This window comes from Carcharodon carcharias, chromosome 2 (assembly GCF_017639515.1).
Source record: "Carcharodon carcharias isolate sCarCar2 chromosome 2, sCarCar2.pri, whole genome shotgun sequence".
Lineage (NCBI taxonomy): Eukaryota > Metazoa > Chordata > Chondrichthyes > Lamniformes > Lamnidae > Carcharodon > Carcharodon carcharias.
In genome coordinates, this window is record NC_054468.1 from 43,755,977 (window position 1) to 43,782,447 (window position 26,471).

The 26,471-nt window shown below is 40.9% G+C and overlaps 1 protein-coding gene across 7 annotated transcripts in view; it reads left to right on the forward strand.

The window, feature by feature from the left end:
• Positions 1-26,471, forward strand: part of atp13a3 (ATPase 13A3) — a 187,182-nt gene that overhangs the window by 38,060 nt on the left and 122,651 nt on the right. For 6 of the 7 annotated variants that reach the window (XM_041211022.1, XM_041211039.1, XM_041211072.1 and 3 more), the window contains 4 exons: positions 10,724-10,915; positions 19,970-20,040; positions 20,274-20,354; positions 22,308-22,377. In XM_041211022.1, coding sequence (XP_041066956.1) covers positions 10,724-10,915; positions 19,970-20,040; positions 20,274-20,354; positions 22,308-22,377 — 414 coding nt within the window. Of the gene's footprint in view, positions 1-5,627; positions 5,735-10,723; positions 10,916-19,969; positions 20,041-20,273; positions 20,355-22,307; positions 22,378-26,471 lie in introns of those variants that run through there. The other variant, XM_041211058.1, reaches the window with a different exon arrangement.

The following is a 26,471-nucleotide window of genomic DNA, read 5'->3' on the forward strand; positions in this document are numbered from 1 at the left end:
TGTACCGGACACCTGAAGATTCAAGGAGGCAGAATGCCACTACTGCCATAAGAAAGGTAATATAATAGAACAATGCAGGGTGAAATCGAAACAGCGCATAAGGCACCAAAATGATTGAAGTGAATAATATAACAGAACCTGAAGCTTCCGATACCACCGTCTATTCCCTGTGCAATGACACAGCAGTAAAAACTGAACCTATTACCTTCACCGTCACAATCCAAGTGAATCGGAAGCCACTAATAATGGAGGGTAGATACGGGAGCCTCAACTACAGTAGCGGGAGAGCACACATTTAAATACCTAAATGAAGGTACCCAGCCCCTGAATCTGGAGTGAACAACGGCTCATTTGAAGACATGCACTGGAGAGTCCATTCAGATAAAGGGTGTCGCCACAGTGTCTGTGTCCTATAGGCAACATGCAGCCCAGCTTCCAGTGATCATAGTAACAGGTGAAGGACCTAGTCTGCTGGGCTGAGACTGGTTACAAAATAATAAGCTCAACTGGCCTAGAATATTTCACGTGAGAACAGGAGTTCCTGATCTGCTAAGGGAATATGACAGTCTATTTCGGGATGAGTTGGGAGAATTAAAGGACCTTCACATGATGCAAGGATCCCTCAGGTCAGAGTTGGTTCCTCTGGAAAATTATATGGAGAAACAACATGAATTTAGTGCCACTCTGAACAAACCGAGAAAACAGTTGGCAGAGAAGACTCGACAATGTTCAATAAACCAGGAGGAAGCCAAGAGATACAAGAAAGAGACTGAAGAGCTGAAGAATCAGCTGAATGAAGCAAACGAGGCATAAGAAGGAAAGATCATGGAACTTTCCCAGAGGTGAGTATATTATGAAGTCATCGGTAGCTCAACTACCAAACTGAACCAAGTTAAGATTTCACCAGAGTGAAATTTGGAAATGAAGGACGAGACAAAACTCTGCGGCAAACAGAAGAAGAAAAGATAGAAATTGGATCAGAAAGGTCATTTGGCTATGTCTCCAGAATGCTGTCCGCAGTCTAGAAGGATTAATATCAACTAGAAAAGAGGTTTATCAGTGATATTTGGGGTGAAGAGATTCCACCCATACCTGCATGGGCAATATTTCACCATTTTGTTGGACCATAAACCATTAATGGGTTTATTCAGTGAGGATAGAGCCATTCTGCCAATAGCACCAGCAAGAATTCAACATTGGGTTTTGATATTATCTGTGTATGACTATACCTTTATGCACCGTCCTGGCTTGCATATCGCAAATGCGGACGCACTCAGTTGTCTCCCATTACCAGATAGCATTGTACGTGCTCCAGTGCCACAAGAAGTTGTGCTTGTATTGAATTTCTTGGATTCTCCGCCTATGTGCATGAAGTAAATTAGGAAGTGGATGAACAGAGATCCAATTCTGAAACGAGTCCGAGACCTTATGTTGCAAGGATGGTCAAATTCACTAGAGTGTTGAAGAGATGAGACCATTCCATGTCTGAAACACACAGTTAAGTTGTCAAGATGGAATCTTGTTGTGGGGACCAAGAATTGTTGTCCCTTTGCAAGGAAGAGAACCACTCTTGACAGAGCTTCATGGTGCACATCCAGGCATATTGAAGATGAAAATGCTTGCTTGAAGCTATGTCTGGTGGACAGGCATGACAGTGACATTTGAAAGCATGGCCAAGCACTGTCTCCATTGTCAGCAACAACAGAAGTTGTCTGTTTCAGCTCCACTGCATCTGTGGGGGTGGCCTGGTCGACCCTGGGTTAGACTATATGTTGATTATGTAGGACCACTCTTAGATATCATGTTTTTATTGGTCATAGATGCACATTCTAAATGGATGGATGTGCATGAAATCAGCTTACTGACATCGAGTGCAATTCTTGAAAAGCTGCGTCATGTTTTAGTATATATGGCCTTGTGTACAGTCAGTTTCAGAGATTCATGAGTTTTAAATGGAATCAGAGATATTAAGACAGCACCAAATCATTCCTCATCAAATGGTTTAGCTGAAAGAGCTGTGCAAACTTTCAAATCAGGAATGAAGAAGTTATCCGAAGGTACTGTAGAAAGTCAACCTTCCTGCGTTCTTCTCAATTATCGTACGATGTCTCATTCAACTACGGATTCAACACCATCTGAAGTATTGATGAAACGCCACCTATGTACAGGATTAAGTGGAGGGGAGGGTAGTGAAGAATCAGAAAATTGAATCACAATATAGCAAAACTTGAAGATTTACTGTAGGCAATACAGTATTCGTGTAGAATTTTGGAAGTGGAGCTTGCTGGGTTCCTGGTACAATTGTCTCAGAACTGGCCCCTTGACCTTCCAGGCAGAAGTGGAAGACCGAATTGTTTGATAACATGTGGATCAACTTAGTAGAGCGACATTCCAACAACCAGCTATTCCACCTATGATTAATGTTGAACCATGAATCCCTGAGATGACGGTCAACCTAGAATAGACATACCCAATGTCTCTGTAGAGTTGCCTAACCCTGAACTGCCACTTTCTGATGACGCATCTGATGCTGCAGTTCCTGATCATGTTGATCCAGTGGAAGAACCTCAAGTGGTAGAGCGACGCTGCTCTAACCAAAGAAGGAAACCACCTCAGAGACTTAACCTTTAATCACCAGACTTGTATAAATGTATATGTTGTGGGTTATTCAGATATTCTCTGTAAACAGGAAGTGTAAAAAAAAACTATGGGGGAGGAAATGTTGTAATTGAAGGTATAGCCTTTCTTACTGCCTATCAGGGTTCACATGATTGTAATTGGAGACTCCGACCCATGAGCCCTAATCGCAGGTAATCCGGTGGAGGGGTGTGATTTTCTAGTCGAGGACCTGGTTCAAGCAGGTAGCTTCTGAAAAAGCTCTCTTTAATGAAGTTATCTGTTTCAAGTAGAAACCTGTCTGGTACGTTAAATCGCTACAGTTGTTGAAGGCCTGGAAATTCTCTTGAAGTTCAATGAAGTAGGAAAATGAATGTCAGAGGTTTCTGGTGTTGAATTCACAATCGTATACTAAGCAATAGTAGGTTTCTGGCTTTTCCAGTTGAGAGCTGTGTTCAAGTCCCTGTAGTAAAAATTACAATCCCCAGGTCTAAGAAAAGCTCCACTTCTCTACCTGAGATGATTCTTTCAAGGCAGGGTTCTTTTCTTAGGGCAAGATGTATTCCCTCTGAGGTCCTTTCCCTGGACTAAATCACCCTGGCTTGCCCTTGTGGGTTAATAAAGTATTTCCAGGAGTTTCCTATCACAGGCCAGTTTCTGTCATGTAATAACAGTATCAGTGTTTTCCATTGTTCACACAATTGATTGATGGTTGAGCAATTTGCCACACAATGGAGGATATTTGATGACCCATCAACATTCCAGCATGAATTGCCTCCAAAACGTCTTTATTTATAATTCCATCTTTATGGGGCCAGCAAGTCTAACAGTCATTTTACTTAAGTCTCTTCAGTGGAAGATCCTCCAAGGTGATTTACATTTTAATGCCATTGCAGAGGCATGCTTAGATGTGTCTATCCTTGTCTGTACAGAAACCGCAAAGAAGTCACCTGACCCTCTGGACATTTTTTTCAAGGTAAATTGTCAATATCCTGTGCTCCTTTAAAAAGTAAAAACGTCCATCGTTTTCATATCTTCACAGGTAAGCGACAAAAGAATGACAGGACACACAGTAGATTAAATTTAATGCTGAGAAGTGTGAAGTATGCGTTTCGGTGGGAAGAATGAGGAAAGGCAATAGAAAAAGGATATAATTCTGAAGGGGGTGCAGAAGCAGAGGGACATGGATGTGTTGAAGGTTATTGAAGGTGACAGGGCCGGTTGAGAAAGTGATTAATAAGGCATAGAGGATGCTGGGCTTTATCAATAGAAGCATAGCATACAAGAGCAAGGTAGTTATGGTGGATCTTTATTAAACACTGGTTCAGTCTCAACTGGAGTATTATGACCAGTTCAGGGCATCACACTTTTGGGAGGATGTGAAGGCATAAGAGAGTGTGCAGAAAAGATTTATGAGAATCTGTGCTGTGGATGAGGGATCTCAGTTAAGTGTATAGATTGGCAAAACTGTGGTTGGTTCTCCTTAGAGAAGGAAGGTTGAGAGGAGATTTGATGGAGGTACCAAAATCATGAGGAATCTGGACAGTAGATAGAAAGCAACTGTCCCATTTGGCAGAAGGATCGAGAACCAGAAGGCACAAATTTAAAGTGATTGACAAAAGAACTAGAGGCAACATAAAGAAAAACTTTCTACGCTGCTAGTAGTTAGGATCTGGAAAGTATTGGCTGAGTGTGTGGTAGAGGCAGATTTAATTGTGGCTTCCAAAAAGAAATAGGCTAATTATCTGAAGAGAAGGAAACATCAGGGCTGCGGGGAAAAGGTGGGGAAGTAGGACTAACTGAGTTACTCCTACAGAATAGACACAACATGATATGTCAAATGGTGGCCTCCTGTAACTATTCCATATCACGGGGCAGAATTGCTTTGTTAAAAATTGAACACACATTACACTGCTTGGAAATTTTTAATGCTTTGGTGTATTATATAACAATCAAAGTATAAGTTAGGGAAACCTGGATGACTCATTTCCTTAGTGGTGTTTTGTTACTAAATATTATGTTGCTAAACTTTGTGATAAAATATGTCTTTAAAATGAGTTGAATATAACATATTCTGTGGGTGCTTCCTTGAAAAAAAAGTGAACACTAGTACTTCATGGGGTTTTGGACCTTATAACTTGAGGTACACTATTTCATTGATTTATCCCAACTAGCTAATGGATTTGTCCCAAGACCAAATGTAAGTCTATTTATGTACACACTTATCAATATCTTATTAAAAATTCCTGCAGGCAGTCCCTGATTGTACCATTTAACTTCATGTTTTTGTCACATTTTTATTTTAAAATTCTTATGTTCTTATTTATAATTGTTTAAATCAGTGTAAACCTATCATGCGGCAGTTGTACTTACTGGTGGTTTCCAGTCCAGTCTGTGAAACTTCTCTGGAAAAGTTCAGAGCCACTTTTTTCTTTTGTCCACATGCATACACTAGGGGAAGAGTACATTTGTTGCAGTTTTACATAGGAAACTTCCATTATAAATGTGGACATGGGAATTTATTATGAAAATAGTGTGCACAGATATAAGCTGCTTAATTTAAAATGGAATGTAAGATTTGGAAATAGGGACTGAATTGTATCCATGCATCCTAATTCAATTATTCCTCTGAGTTTACATGATCTCACTTGACCGTAACTTGCAAGGTATGCTCCAGAGGAGATTGACTAACATATTATTAAAAATCTTATGTTGCCATTCCCTACTTACAAACTTTACTTTCTGTCGCTATGTCTTTGGTTATATTTTGGGTTAACTTTTCCTGTTGCACGTTCTATTCAATTTCAAAGTGACAACTGTTGTGTTTACATAGTTACAGTTTGGAACCACCAGGTGGCTCTGTGCACCAAATTACAACACTTTCCTAGCTCTGCAGCAACCTGTAAGTTTTACATACAAGGAGCAACTTCAAGATAATGCTATCTTCCAAAAAAATACTGTTTTAATACTTACAATTATTAAAAATGAAATAACTTTTTTTTACCTTGCTAAATGACTCCCTGTCACTGTTAGTTATCTCTATCACTAAAGGTGGGCAAAGGTAATGTTTTCGTCCCTGTTAGCCTGTATCAACAAGGCAGGGAAAAGTGTGGCGGAGGTATGTGCTCTACTGATTGCTTACTACGCTTGTCTTTGACTGTTTTCGATGGCAGCTAGCAGCTTTTGTTACCTTTCCTGCCATGTGACCAGCTCCCTTCACTGATTGTTCTCCATTTCTTTCCAGTCTGTTCTCTGCCCTTTATTGACTTTTGACACTGACTTCCATCTGCCTGTTTGGATGTCCTTCCCACAGTCCATTCTTAACCAGAAACCTATCCATTTGAGCTATTCTCCATTTAACTACTTTCCTTTTGTTCTTGGCACTGCACCTGGTTCTTCACAGTGTTAGGTTCCTTTGACTTGTCTTCAGATATGACTCTTGGTGCAGAAGAAAGGGACCATTATTTGAGGATATGACTGCTCAAATCTTAAAAAAAGGAAGATTGGAATAAAGAAATTGCAGGGTGCATTAGGAGTCAGTTTAATTTTGAGGCCAGTGGGAGGAGTCAGGGATGGGGAAGCCCAGCAGGATTTCAGCCTGAGTGAGGAACGGAAGCCTCACCTCCAACCATAATTGCTGAGGGGCAGCCCACATCAGTGGGGATGCATCCTCATTGACTCTTTGGTGAAGGTGCTAGAAACCATGCCAACTGTTAAATTTTTCTTTCCATGTGTGTGTCTGTTTGTGTGTGGTGTGTGTTATATATATCCCCTCGCATGGTTATCCAATATCTTGGAATTTGGTCTGTTTTCCTGTTGCAGCATTTGTGCAGAATTCTTATCCTATATTGGAGTATAAATTTGTGACTTAATGGTCTCTCACTGATAGTTACAATTTTCTCAAGTCATATTTTTAAATGCAAAATAGCAATGAAAATATTTGTGTGAAATTAAATGAATTTATTAAATGAGCTCAACTCTGCCCTTTCTGCTCAAGACTCAGACTGATCCAAAAAGTTACTCTTTTTCTGATGGCGAAAAAGCACGTTACATGAAATCAGATTGGGCACTATAAATTGACCTAGACACCGGAAAGGACAACAGCAAACCCAGCCCTGTTGACCCTGCAAAGTCCTCCTTATTAACACCTGGGGGCTAGTGCCAAAATTGGGAGAGCATCAAGTGAGAGACAGAGCTAAATGAATTCACAACCAATGGATCAGGTCTAAGCTTTGCAGTCCTGCATCCAGTCAGGAGTGGTGATGGGCAATTAAACAATTCACTAGAGGAGGAGGTTCTTTAAATATCCCCATCCTCAATGATGGCGTAGTCTAGCACATCAGTGCAAAAGATAAGGCTGAAGCATTTGCAGCAATCTTCAGCCAGAAGTACCAAGTGGATGATCCATCTCGACCTCCTCAGAAGTCCCCAGCATCACAGATGCTGGTCTTTAGTCAATTCGATTCCCTCCACATGATATCAAGAAATGGCTGAAGGCACAAGATACTGTAAAGACTTTGGGCCCTGATAATATTCTGGCAATGGTACTGAATACTTCTGCTCCAGCACTTGCCGCGCCCCTAGCCAAGCTGTTCCAGTACAGCTACAATACTGGCATCTACCCGGCAATGTGGAAAATTGCCCAAATATGTCCTGTACACAAAAAGCAGGACAAATCTAACCTGGCCAATTACTGCCCCATCAGCCTACTCTCAATCATCAGTAATGTGATGGAGGGGGTCATCAACAGTGCTGTCAAGTGGCATTTGCTTAGCAATAACCTGCACACTGCCGCTCATTTTGGATTCTGCCAGAGTCACTGAGCTTCTGACCTCACTTACAGCATTTTTTCAAGCATCGACAGAAGAGCTGAACTCCAGAGGTGAGGCGAGAGTGACTGCCCTTGACATGAAGGCAGCATTTGACCAAGTGTGGCATCAAGGAGTCCCAGTAAAACTGGACTCATTGAGAATCGGGGGAAAACTCTTTGCTGGTTGGAGTCATACATAGCACAAAGGAAGATTGTTGTGGTTGTTTGAGATCAATCATCTCATTTCCAGGACATTGCTGAGGAGTTCCTCAGGGTAGGTCCAACCATCTTCAGCTGCTTCATCAATGACCTTCCTTCCATCATAAGGTCAGAAATGGGGATGTTCGCTGATGATTGCATAATGCTCAGCACCATTCGTGACTCCTCAGAGACTGAAGCAGTCCGTGTTCAAATGCAGCAAGACCTGGACAATATCCAGGTGGCAAGTAACACGATACATGAGTGCCAGGCAATGACCATCTCCAACAAGAGAGAGTCTAACCATCGCTCCTTCAGGTTCAATGGCATTACCATCACTGAATCCCCCACTATCAACATCCTGGGGGATTACCATTATCCAGAAACTGAACTGGACTAGCCAGATAAATACTGTGGCTACAAGAGCAGGCCAGAGGCTAGGAACCCTGCAGCGAGTAACTCGCTTCCTCATTCCTCAAAGCCTTTCCACTGTCTACAAGGCGCAAGTCAAGAGTGTGATGGAGTACTCGCCACTTGCCTGGATGGGTGCAGCTCCAATAATACTCAAGAAGCTTGACACTGTCTAGGACAAAACAACCCGATTGCTTGGTACCCCTTCCGCAAAAATTAATTTCCTCCATCACCGATGAACGGTGGCAGCAGTATGTATCATCTACTAGATGCACTACAGGAACTCACCAAGGCTGCTTAGGCAGCACCTTCCAAACCCACGACCACTACCCTCTAGAAGGACAAGGGCAGCAGGTACATGGGAACAGCACCACCTGGAAGTTTCCCTCCAAGCCACTTGCCACCCTGACTTGGAAATATATCACCCTCCCTTCACTGCTGGGTCAAAACCCTGGAACTCCCTCTCTAACAGCACTGTAGATATACCTTCACCACGTAGACTGCAGCGGTTCAAGAAGGCAGGTCACCACCACCTTCTCGAGGGCAATTAGAGATGGAAATAAATGCTGGCCTAGCCAGCGACGCCAACGTCCCATTAATGAATTTTAAAAATCCATAATACAGAAGCACTTAATTTAGCATTAATTTGGCAGTGTCACTAGGGCATCTTCAAGAATGGTTTATGAATAATTGGTGTTATTGGACAATAGTGAGATCTTTGCTGTCTATATGGAGAATAAAACTTCAGTGCTTGAAATTACCATTGGGTATAAAAAGTGTAATTTAATTGCAGAGAATAAAAATTTATTCCCAAAAGGTAAAAATGTAAAAATTCTTGTGCAATTTTTGTGCTTTCTGTAATTGAAAGTTTGTTCTTCTTGCCCCTGTGCTTCAAAAATGTTGCATTAAATGTAAACTTGTAAACAAAACTTACGTTTCTATTATCATGAATTTTGGTTATGTTTTACCAGTGTAAATTGCTGTGCCAACATTTCCTTTTCAATTCTGCTGTCAGCTGTCATGCAGATGCACTCTTATGACGCTAGGTAACTGTTGAGCAAGTTTCTGAATTCTACACCTTTCATATGAAATTAATTGTGTTAATCAATTGTTCATGGACAGTGCTAGGTGAAGTTTACCATTATAATTAATTTTCCTTATCATACAAATTTCTTTTCCGCATACTCTTATTTCCTGTCTCTCAATTTTAGAGTAAAAGAGTGTATAAATGTTTCTAATAAAACTCCAAATTTAAGTCCTGCTATTGGCCTGTAATGATCACATATTATGCCACATGGTGGCATTTTACCCAGAATTAACCAAAGTGACTTCTGAAAATCAGATTATCGCAACTTTCCTCCAACTGATTTAAAAAAAATTTAAATAATTACATTATTCACAATTTATAATTACATTTATCAGTTGAGTTGTCTTTTGTGCCTTTTAATGCTTTAATGAAAGGATTTACTTGCAGTCTGCAGACTCTTCCAATAGTCTAGCCTGGACTTGATATTTTTACCCAGGGCTGTGACTGTATTATCTGTATGCAATGGTACAGCCTGAGCATCTGGAGTGAATGCAATTTCCTGAGTTGCATTTAGAGACCTGAACTGCTCAAATATAATTCTTCAGTTTGGGGCAGTTTCCTGTCCTGTTATTTTTCCAAATAATTTAATGGACAGGCAAATTCCTGATGGTGCCATTCAATAACTAGCTAATAGGTCACTCATAGCACACCATTTTGCCGTATCAAATTGCTGTGGTGCTGAAATATGGATTTATAATATTTGATCTTGAAGTTGGAGATTCCTTTTATATATTAAACTGAGAAGATGAAGGTGGAAATTGAAGATAGGTTCAAGTTTCATACAATGGTAAATAAAGAATAAACTTGCATTTATATAGCACCTTTCAAGACCTCAAGTTGTCCCAAAACGTTACAGCAAATAAAACATGCAGCTAGATTAGTAAGTTAGACTTTTGTGCATGAAAAAATTTTGGCCGCAAAGATGCTGCAAGTGCAAGCTGGTGACAGTCCAATGAATGCAGCAGGGCATCTGGATTCTAGTTGGAACAATGAGACAAACACGACCTTGTTAATCAATGAAATAAAAGGATTGAGAAATAAACAGAGGAAAGACTGAGAAAGCAGATGTACTAGAGTGGGTGAATTTAATTCCCATCTGATATAGAAAGATTGATTCAAGAGAGGAAGAAAGAGGCAAAGGAAAGTAAGGAAGAATTTAAAATTTTACTTTCTTTTAAAATCTAAAACATTTCATGATCTGAATGAATGACTCTCCACACTTATAATTGCTTCCTCTCGGGCAAGAGAGATTGATTGGAAATCATTAACAGTTATCACATAGTTAAGAGGGCATTTATGCTGTTGGTTTCAAGACTTAATTTTTTCATGGCAATTTAATGGACAATTCATGTGCAATTGTAGCAATTTCATGAAAATCAAGGTTTTCATAAAGCTAACAGCAGAGTGCTGCAAATCAGCCAGAAAGTTGTGCAGGTTTCAAGTCATGGGGTATCTCATTTTCTCTAGAAGCTACTGGTATGTTGTTTAGATGCAGTTATTTTTTTTAGTAAAATTTGGTCTGAAATGGGCACCTATGTTAATATGTGTCAAAGCTTCAGTTTTGAGGTCGAAGTTTTTGAAAAATATCTTCTTTGTTTCAGGATGAATTTAAGACATGGTTTCGGGCGAAGGTTTACAAATTCCTTTCTCCTGGGATAGATCCAATGGAGAATTTGGAACCGCGACTTTGTAAATCTATGGAAAATGGACATGGAAACCACACAGCTGAGCATTCTGTCGACCGCAGCAAAATGCTGCTGCTAGGAAAAATACCAGAGACTGAAGCAGTGCTGGTAAGAGATCATTGAATCATTTACATTATAGTACAGAAAAAGCCAGTTGGGCCCAGGCACTTGTGCTGCTACTGATTATCTACTGTAATCTGATTTCCTTTTCTTATCCTCTGTCCTTGTATATTCCTTTTCAGTACTTAGCAAATCGACTTTGTGATATTGTTGTCTCTGCTTTAAGAGTTGCTAAAGCATTCTATGTTCCAATAAGCTTCTGGAAAATTTATTTTAACTATCTTCTTTATCCTTTGAGTAAGAATCCTTGGTCAATGCCCTCTTGTTGCTGATTCACAAACCAGTTGGAACAATGTTTTAGTTTTTGCCTCCATATTCTCTATGAATTTTTGAAAACTTCTATTGGGTGTATTGTGAGGAAACACAAATTTTCAAGCCTTTGTTCAGAGCTATAGCCTCTTATTCCTCATATCCCCATAGTGGTTTTACATTGTAATCATAGGGTGGCTCCATTATCCCACTTATAAATGAGTGCCCATAACTGTATGGAGTACTGCTTAACTAGTGGCTCAAAAAAAATCAACATTGCTTTCTTGGCTTTTATAGTTAGTGCCCACATGTATAAAACCTCAAATCTCATTTGTCTTTATACACCGCCTTTTTTAAACTTCTATTCTAATTGTTAGAGATCCAAATATCACCATTCATGGATAATTCTGTTTCTCCACTCTGTTAAAAGTTACTGTTTAGGTTATGCTTCCTTTCAGTGCCCCTTTCCACCAAATGTACACCTCTTGTTTCTTTGCTTTTTTTTTAGTTTCTCTCCAATTTCCCCTTATGCCCTCAGTGAACATCTTGTTGCTGAGACTTGCTTATTGTTTTCTAGATCTTATTCCTACCAAACTGCTGACCACCTAACTTCCACTCTTGCCTCTTATGTTAGCTGGTGTTATTGATGGCTCCTTTCCCTTCAAACCTGTTGTCCTTGCCCTTTCGCAGGAACCTGAAAGTCCCTGTGCGGGCTGTGCACAAGTTAACCCCTTTTAGTTACCACGCATGTGCAGCTGTGCAGAAAAGAAGTTAAAGGGGACATACTTAAGACAAATAACCCACACACTCATAAAGAAAAAAATAAAGTGTATGTTTCCCTTGACCCATTCTTTCAAACTACTGCTCCATCGCCAAACTTCCTTTCTTCTCAAACTCTTTACATGTTGTCACCTCCCATCTTTCCCAGAACTTGTTTGAATCCCTCCAGTGAGGTTTCCATTTGTAACATAATACCGAAATGACTCTTACCAAAGTCACTAATATCCTAATTGGCATGACAAAGGTAAATTATTCCTCCTACTCTTTCTCAACCTGTCTGTATCTTTTGATGGGATTGATCAGGAAATTCTGCTCCAGTGCTTCTTCACTGTTGTCCAGCTGGGTAGGACTACACATGCTTGGTTCCATTCCTATCTATCCAGGCATAGCCAGAGAATCACCTGCAAATAACTTTGTCCCAATCGTTCACCCTCACCTCTGGTGGCCTCCTCTTATTTCTCATCTATGTACTGCTCTTTGACAACATAATCTGAAAACAGAGCAGCAGTTTTCACATGTATGCTCATACTGTGGAGCTCTGATCACCTCCATCTGTCTTGATCCATCCTCTATCTCTAAGCTCTCAGACTGCTTGTCTTAAGAGCATTTTAAAACAAAATATGGTAAAAATAGATATTAAGTCAAATCAACGGAAGCTTGGTCAAAGAGGTGGGTTTTAAGGAACAGCGTAAGGAGGGAATTCAAGAACTTAAACCTTGGTATGGCCACCAATGGTGGAGCAATTGAAATTGGGAGACTAGCCAGGAGCATTCTTGAATAGCAAAATACAGAGGTAACAATGGCATGAATGACTGTTTCAGCAGCAGACGAACAATGTTACAGAGGTGGAAATAGGCAGTCTTAGTCATGGCACGAATATGTGGTTGGACTTTCATCTCATGGTCAAATATGACGCCAAAATTGAGAACAGTCTGTTTTATTCTTAAACCAGTTGCCTGGGAGAGGAATGGAGTTGGTAGGTAGCGAATGGTGTTTGGCGTGAGTACCAAAAGACAATTGCTTCAATCTTTCCCTATTTAATTGAGAATTTCTACTCATCCAGTTCTAGATGTCAGATAAGTCTGATAATTTTGCAACAGTGAAGGAGTGAAGAGTGGTGGTGAAGTAGAATTGGTTGTTGTCAGGATATATGTCAAAGCTAACACTGTGCTTTCAATTATGTCACTGAGGGGCCAAGGTTGAATTCTTGGGGAATGCCAGCGATAACTGTGAGAGCAAGAAAGAGAAGCCATTCCAAGTGATACTCTGGCTATGATTGGATAGATTAAGAATGGAACCAGGTGTGATCAGTCCCACTTAACTGGCTGACAGTGGAGAGGGCTTGGAGGAAGATTCCGTTGTCAATCATGTCAAAGGCTGCAGACAGTTTGAGAATGACGATGAGGGATAATTTACCTTTGTTTCAGTAATGTAAGATGTCTTTGCTAAGAATGACCTTGGCGCTGTGGTTGGGTGGAAATCTGAGTAGATGGATTCAAACATGGAGTTCCAGGAAAGATAGGAACACATCCAAGGGCTTGAAAGAAAAGGGAGGTTGGAGATGGGCGTTGGTTTGCAGATGTGATTTAGGTTTGGTTTATTTGATGCAGGAGTGATGATGGCAGATTTGAAGGAGAGAGAAACAACACCTGAAGAGAGAGAATATGGTGACCAGGAAGGGAAGTTGTGTGATAAACAGTTTAGAGGGAATAGAATCGAGGGATCAGGAGTTGTGTTATGGACAAGTTGAATTCTGAGAAGGGCTGAGGGCCAGAACCAGGCGGACATTAGAAGAAGTTTGGACTGGTGAGCTAGTGGAAGTGAGGGACATGAAGAAGAAAATGTGAAGAGTGGGCAAAAGGAGGACCCTGAGGCAGTAGCAGCACCTAGAAAAGTGGATGAAAAGAGGATTCAGAGGCAGTCAGCAGTACCTTGAAGAGTGGCAAGAACTTAATGTGCTGCAAGAGGGGCGAGAGAGAGCAGTGGGAACTTAAAGCAAAGCAAAAGATGGGGGGGAATGGAGAGCACTGTGGACCGACCAAGTGCTAAAAAAAATCAATGTCTGATGTCACAGATGTAAGGGGGCTAAGACCTCACACTATTTTTATAATCCTCATAGCTACTTTCTAAAATTTTAAAACATGACAATGACCTTTTAAAATGACTGAAGCTATGTCTGGCTGGGAGCCTCAAACAATAAGAGCCCTTTGGCAGTATCACAGCATCTTGCGCCTCTTATCTCTGAAGAGATGCTGACGACCCCTGTGGCCTGCAGGAACCAAATTCAAAGAGAATTATACAAAAGCCATCTACATTTCATAAGCCAAGCTTGGCCACTGATGTCTACTAGGACAAAGAACCCTGCAACCTTCCTTTGAAATTCTTAATGGTTGGAACATCAACAATCTGAGGAACCCAGACAAAGGAATATACACCCTTTGTGAAAGTCAAAGTGACATGACTCCCACCCCCTCCCAGCTGGGAGAACCAGTTATAATTTGCTGTACTGTGAATCAGTCTGCCATCTTCCATCTACCAAGCAGCAGCACAGTACAAAGGCTCTGTCCAGGTTTGAATGCATGTCCCCATCTACACTTTCTGTTGGACTTCTGAACTTCAATATCATCACCTGCAAGCCTAATTCATCTTGGAAGTCAACTCCACTGGAAAAGTGAATTGTGCAGCATCAGTTCTGGAGTCACGTGAAACAATAATTCCTCGCTCTGTGGTCTTTGCCCTGTAAATCTATCTTTCTCTACCTCTCATTTATTGTAAGAATGTACTGGGATACGGAGCGACAACCCCCCCCCCCCCCCCAACCCCAATGTTTTGAGTATGTGTGAATAAACTAACCCTCTGAGTTCACCCTATGTCAAGTTTGCTGTGAGGTTATTAGATCACACCAAAATTGAAGGATTGGGAAATAGGCTACCAGTTATAAAGGAGGAAATCAAAATCAAAACACCTTTGTCTTTACGGATGGGTGCTGAGAGGAGAAATCGGGGATGTTTAAATTAAACCCCCTCCTGTCCATGACACAGGGAAACAGGTAAGTGATTGGTTGATGAGTATTTTGTTTATTAGCTTTTCTTCTTTGAAAATTTATGTAACTTATTGATTGTAAGATTTTATTCGTATTAGAAAACTTTACTAGCAGTAGTAAATTTTATTGGGAGAAGTAAGGTATATTAATTCTAAATTAATTTAGAAAATAAATTAACACACAAAGATGGGCAGGGCCGATGATGTGTTGCAACTGCAGAATGTGAGAGTTCCTGGATGCCAGTGTGATCCAGGGCAAACATGTCTGTAGTAAGTGTCTGCAGCTTGAGGAGCTTCGGCTCAGAGTTATTGAGCTGGAGGTCGAGCTGCAGACACCGCGATGCATCATGTAAGGGAAAGTTACCTGGGCACTTTTTCAGGAGGCGGTCACACCCCTTAGGATAGGGCCTTCTGATTTTGTCGGTGGTCAGGGACAGGAGCGTATGACTGCGAGTGAGGCAGGAATGGGGAACCATAGAGTAGAAGTGGAGGAGCCTCAGCCTTTGCAATTGCCCAGCAGTTCAAGCTCTTGCAGCCTGTATGGATGAAAGTGAGAGCTGCAAGGTGGATGAGCAAACTGACCATGACACAATGGTACAGGAAGCCATTCAAGTGGTGGGAGGTAATAGGAATATTGTTGTATAGAGGGCCATATAGTCAGAAGGATAGACACAGTTCTCTGCAGCTGTGAGCGAGAATCTGGACAGCTGTGCTTCCTTTCCAGTGCCAGGGCTTGGGACACCTGCTCAGGGGTGGAGAGGAACTTGTCATGGTCCAGATTGGTATCAATGACATAGAACTAGGAAAGAGGTTCTGCTTAAGGCCTGTGAGCAACTAGGGGCCAAATTAAAAAGTAGAATCTCAAAAATTACTTGAGCCACTAGCAAATTGACTAGCAGATTAGTGAGATGAATATGTGGCTGAAAGACACGCGGGAGATATGGGTTTCGATTCATGGGCCACTGGCACCAGTACTGGGGAAAGTGGGAACTGTACCTTTGGGACAGGCTTCACCTGTGTTCTTGGGTCGTATAACTAGGGTGGTAGGGAGGGCTTGAAACTAAACAGTGGGGGAAAGGGATCATGCGAGAGGAGCAGTAAATCAAATGGAAACAACGAGGTAATAAAGAAGAGTAGCAATTTGTGTAATGCTAACCAGAGTGGCAGGAAAGGACAGAGTGTGCAAACTTAATGGTAAAACAACTGAGTTAAAGCCTTTGTATCTGAATGCGTGCAGCATTCGTAACAAAATGGATAAATTGTCAGCGCGGATAGAAATAAATATGTGTGACCTGATACCCATTACAGTGATATGGTTGCAGAGTGACTAAGGCTGGGACCTAAATATTTAAGGCTATTTGACATTTCAAAAAGATGGGGGATAAGAAGAGGTCGTGGGTACCTGTGTTAATTAGGGATCAATTAGTACAGTAGTGAGAGATGACCTTGACTTGAAAGAGCAAGATGTAGAATCAGTTTGGGTAGAGATAAATAACAAAGTAAGAGGTCACTTGTGGGAGTAGGTTATAGGCCCCCCTTAGAGTAGTTACATGGCTGGACGGGGTATACAGGAAGAAAGAAATGGGGCGTGTAAGAAAGGTACTGCAAAAATCATGAGTGATTTTAATCTACACGTAGATTGGGTGAATACAATTGGCAACAGTAGTCTGGAACATGAGCTCATAGAGTGTATTCGGGACAATTTCTTAGAGCAGTACATTTTAGAGCCAGATAGCAGGCTGTTCAGGACCTTGTAATAAGAAAGGACGAATTAATAACCTCATAGTAAAAGAGCCTGTTGGAGACAGCGATCAAAGCATGGTAGAATTTCATGTTCAATTTGAAGGGGAGAAGTGAGAGTCTAAAAGTGTGAAAACAGAACTAGCTAAAGTGACTTGGCAAATGAGGTTAAGGGCTAGGTCAATAGAGATGCAGTGGCAGACATTTAAAGGGATATTTCCGAATACTCGGATACATTCCAATGAGAGAGAAAAATTCCAAGGGGCGGATCCACCATCTATGATTAACTAAAAAAGTTAGATAGTATCAAAATCACAGAAAAAGCATATACTTGCGTAAGGATGGGTGGCAGGTCAGAAGACTGGACAGAATATAAAGGACAGCAAGGAAAGACTAAAAGATTAATAAGGAGGGAAAAATTAGAGTATGGGACAACGCTAGCTAGAAATGTAAAAACAGTATGAGTTTCTATAGATATTTAAATAAGAAAAGAGTTAACAAAGTGAGTCTTGATCCTGTAGAAAGTGAGTCTGGAGAATTAATAATGGAAAAAAAGGAGATGGCAGATCAATTGAACAGGTATTTTGTCATCCGTCTTCCCTAGAAAGGATACAAGTAACATCCAAGAAATAGGTGTAAATCAGAGATTGGAAGGGAGGAACTCGGGAGAATTACAATCACCAGGGAAAAGTGGTACTTAACAAATTGTTGGAGCTATGGGTTGACAAATCCCCGGGTCCTGATGGACTTCATCCTAGTTCTCAAAAGAAGTGGCTAGTAAGTTAGTTGAATGCACATTGGTTTCAATTTTCAAAAATTCCCTAGATTCAGGGAATGTTCCTTTAGCTTGGAAATTAGCAAATGGTAACTCCATTATTCAGAAAGGGAGGGAGACAAAAACCAGGAAACTATAGGCCAGTTAGAGTAACATCTGTCATAGGGAAAACGTTAGAAGCTATTATGAAAGACGTTATAGCAAGGCACTTAGATAAATTCAAGGTAATCAGGCAAAGTCAACATGGTTTTGTGAAAGGGACATCATGTTTAACCAATTTATTGGAGTTCTTTGAAGGAGTCACATGTGCTGTGGATAAAGGGGAACTGGTGGATGTACTGTATGTAGATTTCTAGAAGGCATTTGATAAGGTGCCACATTCAAAGGTTATTGTGGAAAATAAAAGCCACGGGGATCAGTGCTGGGGCCTCAACTTTTTACAATTTATATAAATGACTTGGATGAAGGGACTGAAGCTGTGGTTGCTAAATTTGCTGATGACACAAAGGCAGGAAAGTAAGTTCTGAAGAGAACATGAGGGACATAGGTTAAGTGAGTGGGCAAAGACCTGGCAAATGGAGTATAATGTGGGAAAGTGTGAAATTGTCCATTTTGGCAGGTGGAATAAAAAAGAAGCACATTATCTAAATGGTGAGAGATTGCAGAGCTCTAAGATTCAGAGGGACCTGGGTGTCCTTGTGCATGAATCAGAAAATGCTAGTATGCGGGTACAGCAAGTAATTAAAAAAGCTAATAGAATGGCAGAGGTAAGTAGATTTTTGATAAGCGAGAGATGAAAGGTAGTAGGCAAGATGTTGCCATCAAATCAGCCATGATCACATTGAATGGCAGAGCAGGCTTGAGGAGCCGAGTGGGCCACTGCTCCAAATTTGTATGTCCGTAAAAGGTAAGACAGTAGAGGTGCAGTGGCAGACTTTTAAGGGGATAGCTAATAACTCTCAGCCAAGATTTATCCCCGTGTGAAAACAGATTCTTTGAGAAGGATGCATCATCCACGGCTGAACAAGGGAGTTAAGGACAATATCAAATTGAAAGAAACACTGTACAAATCTGCAAAGATTAGTGATAGCTCAGACAATTGGTCAGATTTTAAGAATCAGCAAACAATGACTAAAAAAATAAAGAGGGAGAAAGAAGAGTATGAGAGAAAACTAACTGGTAACATAAAAACAGATAGTAAGAGTTTCGACAAGTATTTGAATAGGAAAATAGTAACTAATGCTAGTGTTGATCCTCTAGAGAGACTATCTGGGAAATTGATAATGGAAAACAAGGAAATGGCAGAGGCATTGAACGGGTATTTTGTATCTGTCTTCACTAGAAAACTTAGAAAACTTCCCAAAGCTGCTTGAAAATCAAGAGGTGAACAGGAGGGAGGAGCTTCCTCAAAAAACTCATAATAAATTAGTTAAACACAATTTCCCTTTCGCAAACCCATGTTGACTGCCTGATGGAATTAGAATTTTCTAAGTATCCTGCTATAACCTCCTTGATAATGGATCCTAGCAATGCTAGCCTAGCCAGCAACACGCACATTCCATGAATGAATAATAAAAATTTTTAAACAATCGCCATCGCTAGAAAAAGGGGAAAACCGAAACCTAAAGGCTGGCAAGTCCCCTAGACCAGATGGCCTTCATCTTAGGGAATGGCTGCAGAGATAGTAGATGCATTGGACATAATCTCCCATAATTCCTTACATTCTGGAAGGGTCTCAGTGGATTGGAAAATAGCTAATGCAACACTTTAATTCAAGAAAGTAGGGAGATGGAAAGCTGGAAACTACAGGCCAGTTAGCCTAACATCTGTCATTGGGAAATTGCTAGAATCCATTATGAAGGATTCTATCTTCTGCAAACTTGAGGTGACCCAAAACTCTGCTGCTGGTGTCCTTACTTGCACTCGCTTGTTAACCCTTGTGCTCACTAATCTATATTGGCTCTTGTTCAAGCAATACCTTGATTTTAAAATTCTCATTCTTGTTTTGTAACCCATCCATGGCCTCATCTCTCCCTCTGTCTCTCTTTCTACCTCTGTAATTTCTTCAGCCCCATAACACTCTGAGATATCTATGTTCATCTAATTCTGACCCCCAGTGCACCCCCCATTTTAATTGCTCCATGATTGAGGTTCGTGCCTTTAGCTGCCTAGGTCTTTAGCTGGAATTCACCCTCATCTCTCTTTCTTCCTGAAAGACGTCCTTAAAACCTACCTCTTTGACCAAGCTTAGGGCCAACTGCTCTAATGTTGCTTTAATTTTGCTTTATAGCTCTCCTTTGAAGTCCCTTGGGCCGAATGGCCTCCTTCTGTTCTGTAACTTTTCTATGGTTTCTATGGTCTTATTCTGTTAAAGCTGCTGCATAAACATACATTGTTTTGTTATTCAACTTAACACTATTAAATTTAATGTCTTTGTTCTCACCATTGTCTTTCAGGTTCGCTATTTTGTACATCACAGTATAACGTACTTCTGGAGCAACTTATTACAAAACTTTAAAGACTTAAAGTAAGACCATTTAACTTTTAAATGGAAAATTTTTTAAAAATTGAACACGAATTATATAGATTACAACATTTTTACTTAGATTAAAATCTGACCTTTTTAAATTAAATTTTCACCATATGACTGTGGAATGAAAGGTTCAAATTCCAATTACATTATTTGTTTGCTTTTAATTGTTTTAATAATAAATACATCAACTATAGAAATTATAATCATACAACATTTTTATTTTCTAGGGGACTGTCTGAGGGTATTTCATGGTCTGCTATTCATGGCCGGCACAGTAAAGGACTGAGTAAAGAACTGGAGGAATATCGGTAAAGCATTATAAAATTTAATCATAAATTTGCCCTTCTGCACTGTTCATCTTCAATGGGCCTGAAGCTCTGCGGAGTGGCAATCAGAGTTGGATTGCCACTCCACTCCTACATATTTATTTTCAAATCTCAATCCTGTGTCGCCCGACCTTCTGACTCAGGCCAGATGAAAATTATGCAGGGCAGCATACTCCTGGAGCCTTCTGTTGAGGGCTTCAGAGTCGGATGTAAGGAGGCCATGCCCATTTTTTTTACAGCACCGACTGCCTTGAGTCAGGCAACGGTCCAACCACTTTCAAGACAGGGACAAGGTAGGTTTGTCAGGCAAGTGACTAGAATTTGAGGGGTGAGGATGGTGTTGGTCAGTCGGGTGGGGGGGAATAGTATTTTTCTATGTGGGAGCCTCCCGGAGTTTCGGGGTTGGGAAGTGGTCAGGGTGAGGGCATGGAGTCCAGTGAGGGTGGAGAGGCTAGTAGGGGCTGGGTTTGGGATGGGGGTGTCTCATGGGGGTTTATTTGGCAGGGTAGGGATGTCTCAGGGGTGGGGAGAGACCCCTGGGCGTTCAGCGGCGTGGGGAGTCCCCGGTGCATCTTTGGGGTGCCCCCAGATGCACTGCCCTGGAGCTCGGAAGTTATGGCCCAAAATGTTTAACGATTAGATTTACAATTAAATTGATTTCCTTTAATTATTTCTAACACATCTGTGATTAATTTTTCTGTGTTAACATACTGATAATTAATAATGGTCAGTTGTAGTTTTACTACTTAGTCTCATGGATTACTTTAAAACATCTTAATTACAGCTCATGTCTCTTCCAACAAGTTTTTAACTATGCATTAGCCTGGAGTTATTAAAAGAATTACAGCTGCCTCTTTTTAAATATGTAACACCATAACTCTTCAGAGAACACACTAGAAACTTGAGAGCAACATTACCAAGATGCTTTTTTGCCTGGAATTTAAAATAAATGTGTTGAAACAGCTCCAACAACTTAAAATGTGTACTTTTCTGAGGTGTTGTTTTGAGGTGAGGTCTATTCTGATGGTTCAGTTGATATAAAAACTAGTGGCATTCTTCAAAGAGTTAGGAATTCACCTGGTGTCATGGACAACATTCCTGTCCCTGAAAATACCCTGTCAAAAACAGGTGAACTGATCAATCATTTTATTTATACAAAAGCAAGTTACTGTGGATGCTGGAAACCTGAAATAAAAGCAGAAAATGCTGGAAAAACTCAGCAGTCAGGCAGTATTTGTGAAGAGAAAAACAGTTAACATTTCAGGTCTATGACCTTTCTTCAGCTATAAAATAAAGTAGCTTATTGATTCATATCTGGCATCATCTCACTGAAATGTGTTCATTCTGGATGCTGAAAGTTTGGTGAAGAATTCGGGGGGACAAATATGAAAGACACGATATCCAGCTGTGAGCACCGTTATTACCTGTTAAGTCTCTGGTTATGCTATTGTAGGCTTAGATATTGGGCAGTATGGCCTGAATGCAAGACTTGGGGGTTGGGAGTGAGTGCAGTGTCATTCAAGAGAAAATTAAAGACAGAGCAGAAATTTGCAGTTCATTATGTACATTCACTGCCCTCTGCATGAAGCATCTGTCCATACTGTTTTTTTCACTCTCCTATGTTTGAGACTATACCATCATGCATTGATATGATGATAACAAATGTACAAATATATTCTTTTTTTATAAAATACAGTACTTCTGTCTATCCACATATTTTCATTTTATACGGGTGAACAAATAGCTTCTCTTTACCTCAAGAAAATTGAATTACAGTGTACTAAGTATATATTCAAAAATGTTTTGAATCCAAATTGGCCTTGAATTCTTGAAAATGAGCACAATAAGGAAATGTGATTGTGTATTGGTTAGAGAGTTTATAGAAATTTGTTTATTATTGCACTAATTGTATGGGTGACTTTTATTTCTGTGCAGAAAGATGTTCTTTGGTGTGAATGAAATTGAAGTCAAAGTGCCTTCTATATTTAAACTCTTAATTAAAGAGGTGAGTATTGAAAAATACTGTATTGGGAATTTGTCCATTGATATCCCCCTTCTGAAACGTCATTAACTTTTAAATCCAAGTGTGATTGGTAGATTGCTAATAATTCAGTATAGAAGCATGAGAAGAGAAGTAGGCCATTCTGCCCATCGACCCGACTCTGCTTTTTCAGTTAGCTATGCTAATTGCTCTTTCAATTTAATCCCATTTCCCTGCCTTTTTACATATTCTTGATGTCCTTACTTTTTAAGTAAGTATTTTTCTCCATTTTAAACACCTAGTTGACATAGCATGTCTGGCTTTCTGGGCAGTGTATTCCACATTCTTGCAATTCTTTTGTTTGAAGAAGTTCATTTTTCCTTGACCTTTTTTTCATGCAAATAATTCAAATTCTGAGATGCCCCTATGTTCTGGATTCCTTTATTTTAAGCACCTCAATTGTTTGCAGGCAATATAATGCAAGTTTTTATTGCTCAGACCCTTGATACTTAGTATCACCCCCATTATTCTTCATTGAACTCCATGAAAGGTTAGGATATCCTTCTGAAAGCCCCAAACACTGAGCATAATACTACAAAAGAAGTCTGATCTACACTATTTTTAGCTTGTACTTTTTATTTGCATTGAATGCTTTACAACGATAAGCCAGCTTTTGATGACTTGTACGAGTATTATTGTATATCAATTATGTTCAATTATACGCTAGTGAAGGACATTAATTAGGATTTCACTGGAACACATGAAGAGAAGCTTACTGAAAATGTTATGTGGTTGAGTTAGGAGGTGTATGCTTGTAATGTTTCATTCTGTAAGTAAATGTAAAACTAAGTAAAGATTGGCTCCAATATCATCCAGTAAAGGATGATTTTATATGAATGCCTCAACCAGGACCCCTAGACTTCTTTGTTCATCTATGCCACACCCCATTTTTGCCATTCTTTGTGCAAAATTGTATTATATGTATGTTTATTTTAAAAAGGAAGTAATGGGTGTAGACAGGATAACACCACAGGTAACGAGAGAGATTGCAGAATTATTAAATAATTATTTCACCTTGGTATTTACCAGGGAGCTAGAATGGGTAGACAAGATATTCAATGATGAGATGAGCAATGAGATAAGTGCATTTTGGGTATTTATTGAATTTGTTTATTTGAAAACTCAAAGACAGTAAAAACTCTGATCAGGATGGACTGCATCCACCTATTTAAAAAAAATTTAGTTAAGAGATATTAGAGACATTACTACACATAATTAATTCATTAGAAAATTGTGTAGTGCCAGAGGACTGGCAGGTAGCTAATGTAATCCCTTTTTTTAAGAAGGGGGACAGAACATATTCAAGGAATTATAGACCGGTCAGCTTAACAACAGTGGTAGGAAAATTAATGGGATCCCTACCAAAGGAGAGAATAGAAGAACATCTAGAAACAAAAAATATTAAAAATATAATAATGAAAATTCAGCATTCAAAAGGGATTTCTTGCTTGGCCAACTTTGAATTTTTTGAGGAGGTAACAGAGAGAGTAGACAGTGACAGTGCGGTAGATGTCATTTATTTAGATTTTCAAAAGGCCTTTTGATAAGGCGCTCCATAAGAGTTGCAGCCTCTCCCCTCCCCGACCTCCGAGTTGCAGCCTCTCCCCTCCCCTTCCCTGACCTCTCACTCCCTGGTTCAGCTGTCGCCTCTTCCCTCTCCTAGGCCTGCGTTCCCATTTGAAGATCCACATCAGACCAAGAGCCAGAGCTCTAATGTTGTGGCAGTGCAAGTACCTATAGTGTAGAAGTGCCAAGCTGGGGCTCCTTCTTCCAAGCCCTTGCTGATGAGGAATTCCAAATCTGATGCTTTTGTGTCGGAGTTACTCTGCCTGTATTTACACAATCAACAAGAAGTTGTGGGTCACTGATGTGCTTCTTGAGATGCAGCTGCATCGTTTTGATGGAAGCACAGCGCCGCTAGATAGGAACATCACCATTATATTTGACAACTTAGGATTTACATGTAGTACCTGTACTTAAAAAAATAAATCCATTGACACCTACTATAAGCACTAAATTAAGGTAGCTATAGTTGATGCTATCAAGGATCCCACATGGGTACCACATGTCAATTCTGAAGCAGTGAACCTCTTTGAGTATGTGCGTTTTCTGCCCACAAGCATGACTTTGAATTAATTGACTATGTTAATAAAGATGCCCTGACACCTAGATTGCTGAACCGCTTGGAAATTATTGATGATTTATGAAAATAAGGAAGAATTCATTTGAGCAAGTGAATCCAGCGAGCAAAAATAGGTTAAGAAATCAATCCCATCATGGCCATGGCACTAATTCTGAGCAGTTTCTGAGGAAGTGGCTGACTAGGTGTCCTCTTGGAACCTCTCTCTCTGCTAAATAAAATGACTGTTTTATGGATGAATGTGCTTGGGTTAGAAGCAAACTACAATCAATATATTTTAGAACTGAATTTCGCATGCAGATTTTGACAGTGCTCAAGTTTTGATCCTGTAAATTCAATAGATTTATAACATTTACAGTGTTCCTGCTTTGATTGTGGCTTTAAAATTTGCTTAATTTTTACAATTGATAACTTACATTTTTGAGAAAATAATTTTGGGTGGAATTTTCCGTGCCCACTGACATCAGGCGTGCTAGGCGGTGTGAGCTGGCAATATGGCGAGAAGGCCATAAATCGGTTTCACGACACCCTGAAATCAGTTTGTAATCGTCTGCTTAGCCAGTCGATGGGCTGCGTTTCCCGCCATCGGATGTCGGGACCTCATTGTAATATACCTGTGGATTATTATAGGACCAGCCTGCCGGAATCAACCCCCACACTGGGTCGTCCGCCCATGTTGGTGTGACTTCAAGGTTGAGGTGTGTGAGGGGGATGGGGGCAAAGACCACCCTGCGGTTGAGGCGACTTAGGGTGGGGACAAGGGCTGCCCTGCAGTTGAAGGTAATACACAAGCACATGCAAGGTGGGGGGGGTGGAAAGCAGCCCCGCATTAAGGAAACCTTGTATAAAGTGACCATTTCTCTACAGCTGAGACAGTTCAGATGCAGCCACAATGACATGCATGGAGTCAGGGCTCTAGCTTATCTGCTCACTCAAGGAACGCAGAGGCATGAAAGTGCCACGAAGTGCTCCAGAGATTTTCACCCCTTGGGGACAGACTGCAAACTAATGAGCATTTTATTGGACTGCAGAACAGCTGGATGACTGGACACATTGTACAATCTCCTTGCTAAAGCTGGCCATGGAGCAATCACTGGTGGAGGAGCTCACAGCCCCTTGCAATTTCATCACGCTGGTTTGAACCAGTCTTCCCCCCATGGTCCAAGCTAACAGTGCAGCCTTGCAGTGTGGGTTAGGAGAATGACTGCATCTGAGCTGAGAGCATAGCATGCAGTCCAATGGGCAAGACTGCTGCCAATCAGTCAGGCGAAGTGGGGTGGAGGTAGCTGGGGTTTCAGGCAGCCATGCAGTGCACTAAACTCTGGCCATCCAAGTGGTGGCCAGCACTCTCTGGGATCCATTAGGGGCCTCCAGACTTAACCAAGAAAGGTTCTTAGTACACCCCAGCTAACCCACATGTCTCTCTCTTTCATCCTGTAGGAGGAGTACATCAGGAGGATGGAGCCTGGTAACTTAGCTCTATGTCTCGTGGCATGCAGAGATGTTGGAGAGGAGAGCGATGGAGGCATCTGGCTGTGCAGAGAGAGGAACAGCACCCTCAGGAAGAAGGGGAGGCTGAAGCTCCTGCACATGCTGCTGAAGAGCCTCAGCTAGCCGTTGTTTGTCAGCGCCTAGCTAGACCCAGGGTCTATAGACACCGCCTTTCATTCCTGCAGATGACTGACAGCCAATGTTGCCGAAGACTGCACGTGTCTAGGGAACTGGCTGGTCACATCTGCCAGCTGCTGCAGATTTGGTGCCATAGGGACATGGAGGGCATCCACTTCCAGTGGTTGTGAAAGTGATCATGGTGCTCAATTTTTACGCCAGTGGCCCTTTTCAGGGCTCCACAGATGGCCTCTTTGGGATATCACAAGTCTCCACCCACAAATGCATCCATGAGGTCATGGATGCCATC